General features: G+C 32.6%; 1 protein-coding gene across 1 annotated transcript in view; it reads left to right on the top strand.

The window, feature by feature from the left end:
- LOC106879656 (inter-alpha-trypsin inhibitor heavy chain H3) overlaps positions 1-2,623 on the top strand; it is a 46,780-nt gene that overhangs the window by 22,207 nt on the left and 21,950 nt on the right. The window contains exon 11 of the mRNA XM_052967932.1: positions 958-1,643. Coding sequence (XP_052823892.1) covers positions 958-1,643 — 686 coding nt within the window. The remainder of the gene's footprint in view (positions 1-957; positions 1,644-2,623) is intronic.

Raw genomic sequence — 2,623 nt, 5'->3', positions numbered from 1 at the left:
TACATACATACATACATACATACATACATACATACGTACGTATGTATGTAAGTAAATATGAAAGAATAAAATGGAGTAAGTTAAAACGGAATTAATACACGATGGGAAGTATATATTTAAAGATATTAGAAAAAAAATATAATATTGGAAAAATGTCTTTTCTTATAAACAGATTTCCCTTGATTCTTCAAACCGAGTTGCTCATTACTACAGCAACACATTAAAAGACAGTGACTTCAAAGGAATGAAACCTTACATACAAGTAATACGGTGGTAATGCATAGAAACACACAGAGAAAAGGGAAGCGAGACATGAACAAAACTACACAAAAATACACAACGTTCGTTGGTTTTTGCGCTGAAAATTTCACACTACCTTATACGGTAATAATGAATTATATCTGTAATTGCATAATAGCTCAGCGTCGTTGTCATCATCCTCATCCTCATCCGCATCATCCTCATTATCATCATTATCTTCATCGTTGTCGTCGTCGTTGTTATTATTATTATTATTATTAACCCCACGTTGTCGTAAATTGTTTTGCGTTGCAACTCGTCTTCGATATTGTCCCCTATGTTTTGGGCTCCTATGGCCAATAAAAGAAATTATTATTATTATTATTATTATTATTATTATTATTATTATTATTATTATTATTATTATTACTATTATTGTTGTTGTTGTTGTTGTTGTTGTTGTTGTTGTTGTTGTTGTTGCTGTTATGGAACTTTTATCTTGAACTCGCATGTTGCTTAAACATTTTAAAATAGTTTCACATTTTAACATCTAATGATTAAATTCATCTTTTCATGCCAAACGATTTGGTTACGGTTAATTTTGAATTATACGTCTGGGATGCTTTCTTATAAAGTTTGTATTGATGATCCTAATTCCTTATTAGTACAAACATTCTGTTATTTTTTTCTGAATATGTAATTTTACTTTTTTCTCAGGTACAAACATTAACGCTGCTCTCCTTCAAAGTGTAGAGAAACACAAATCAACTTCAACCTCTACGAAGAAAAGTATTATCGTATTTCTTACTAACGGATATCCAACAGAAGGAGTCACTAACCTCGAAGAAATCAAGAAAAATTTCAGAGAAGCCAACGAAGAGATTTCATTATTCACCCTTTGTTTCGGAGAAAAATCTATCAATAATTTTTTTCGTAAGCTTGCCACAGAAAACGGAGGATTTAATAGGAGGATCTACATAGACTCTGACAGTAAACTTCAAATTGAAAATCTTTTTAAAGAAATATCTAACATTTTATTAAAGGATATTACATTTGTTTACTTAGATGATGCTGTTAATACTAGTTCTACATCATTTAGCAACTACTTCAAAGGATCAGAATTAGTTGTTTCCGGTGTTTTGCCGCAAGAATACCGACCAACTATAAATGTGAGTTTAACAATGACAAACCACTTGGGGCCAAATAAGGAAAATTTGGAGCTAGAATTATATGGAGATGACTTTACCTCAGATGATGGTTTTTCGCAAAATTCCAGTTTGACTAGTATTCAGTCATTTTCTGAAATTACTGAAAAGACTTATGCTTATCTCACTTTGAGACAACTTCTCATGGAAGACGAAACAAATGAAGTGCGTCATGATATTCTTAATTTAGCTCTAAAGGTGAGTAAAAAGGATATCATTATCAATTACATCTTTATTTTAATAATATTTTTAAAAATAATATAATTTATTTGTTATTAGTTATCGATGTCAGTCAATGTCTGATAAATGCACTTTTATTCTTTTACTAATTTCACTTATTTGCCTGCGTTCATGCTGGGGCACCTCATGAAAGTTTAATTAAGTCTGCTCGACAAGAGTACTTATTTTTCAAATCTGGTATCTGTTGTATCGGACTCATTTTGCCGAACAAGTAAAATTGTTGCAAAATCAGCGGCTGTGTGTTCGCTTGAAATATATACATATTGCGTAGAGTAGAGTGCTGCCATCATCTTTGGCAGACAAAGTGTCCAGTATTGAGGAGTGGCAGAAATAGCTCGAAACCAGGACTGGTCTACTTGTCCCGTTGCTAGGAGATGGTAGGGGTTCGCACCCCTGCTCACAATTTTATCGGATGCAGCTGTGCATCGTTAACCAGCTAGAGGAGATGTCCTCTTGGGGTTAAAAAGTCGCAGTAGAGCCCGCTCGAACGGGCAATCATGTTAAAGTGGCTACGAATATTACTTAATTATAATCTAACTTCCATCAAATTATTGTGTGTTTATACAAAATAATGAAAAGAATGCTCCTTTTCAAAATAAAAAAAAGTTAATATATTGGAATAAAATTAGATATAACAATATTAACATACACAAATGCATGCATCCTTCCATCCATCTATCCATCTATTCATACATAAAACCATCCATACATACACGCATACATACATACATAATACATACATACATGCATACATACATATACTTTCTCAGCACCACCTTTGTCTTTGAATCATTTTTCTTTCATTGTATGTTCTCTTACTCATTGCCTGTCACTAATCTAGTATGTGCATTCATGCAGCACATCTTATGTTAACTTTCTCTACATCTCCCTATTATTTCTTTCTCTCTCTCTCTCTCTCTCTCTCTCTCTCTCTATCT

This window comes from Octopus bimaculoides, chromosome 5, assembly GCF_001194135.2.
Source record: "Octopus bimaculoides isolate UCB-OBI-ISO-001 chromosome 5, ASM119413v2, whole genome shotgun sequence".
Lineage (NCBI taxonomy): Eukaryota > Metazoa > Mollusca > Cephalopoda > Octopoda > Octopodidae > Octopus > Octopus bimaculoides.
This window is presented reverse-complemented; position numbering and strand designations above follow the sequence as displayed.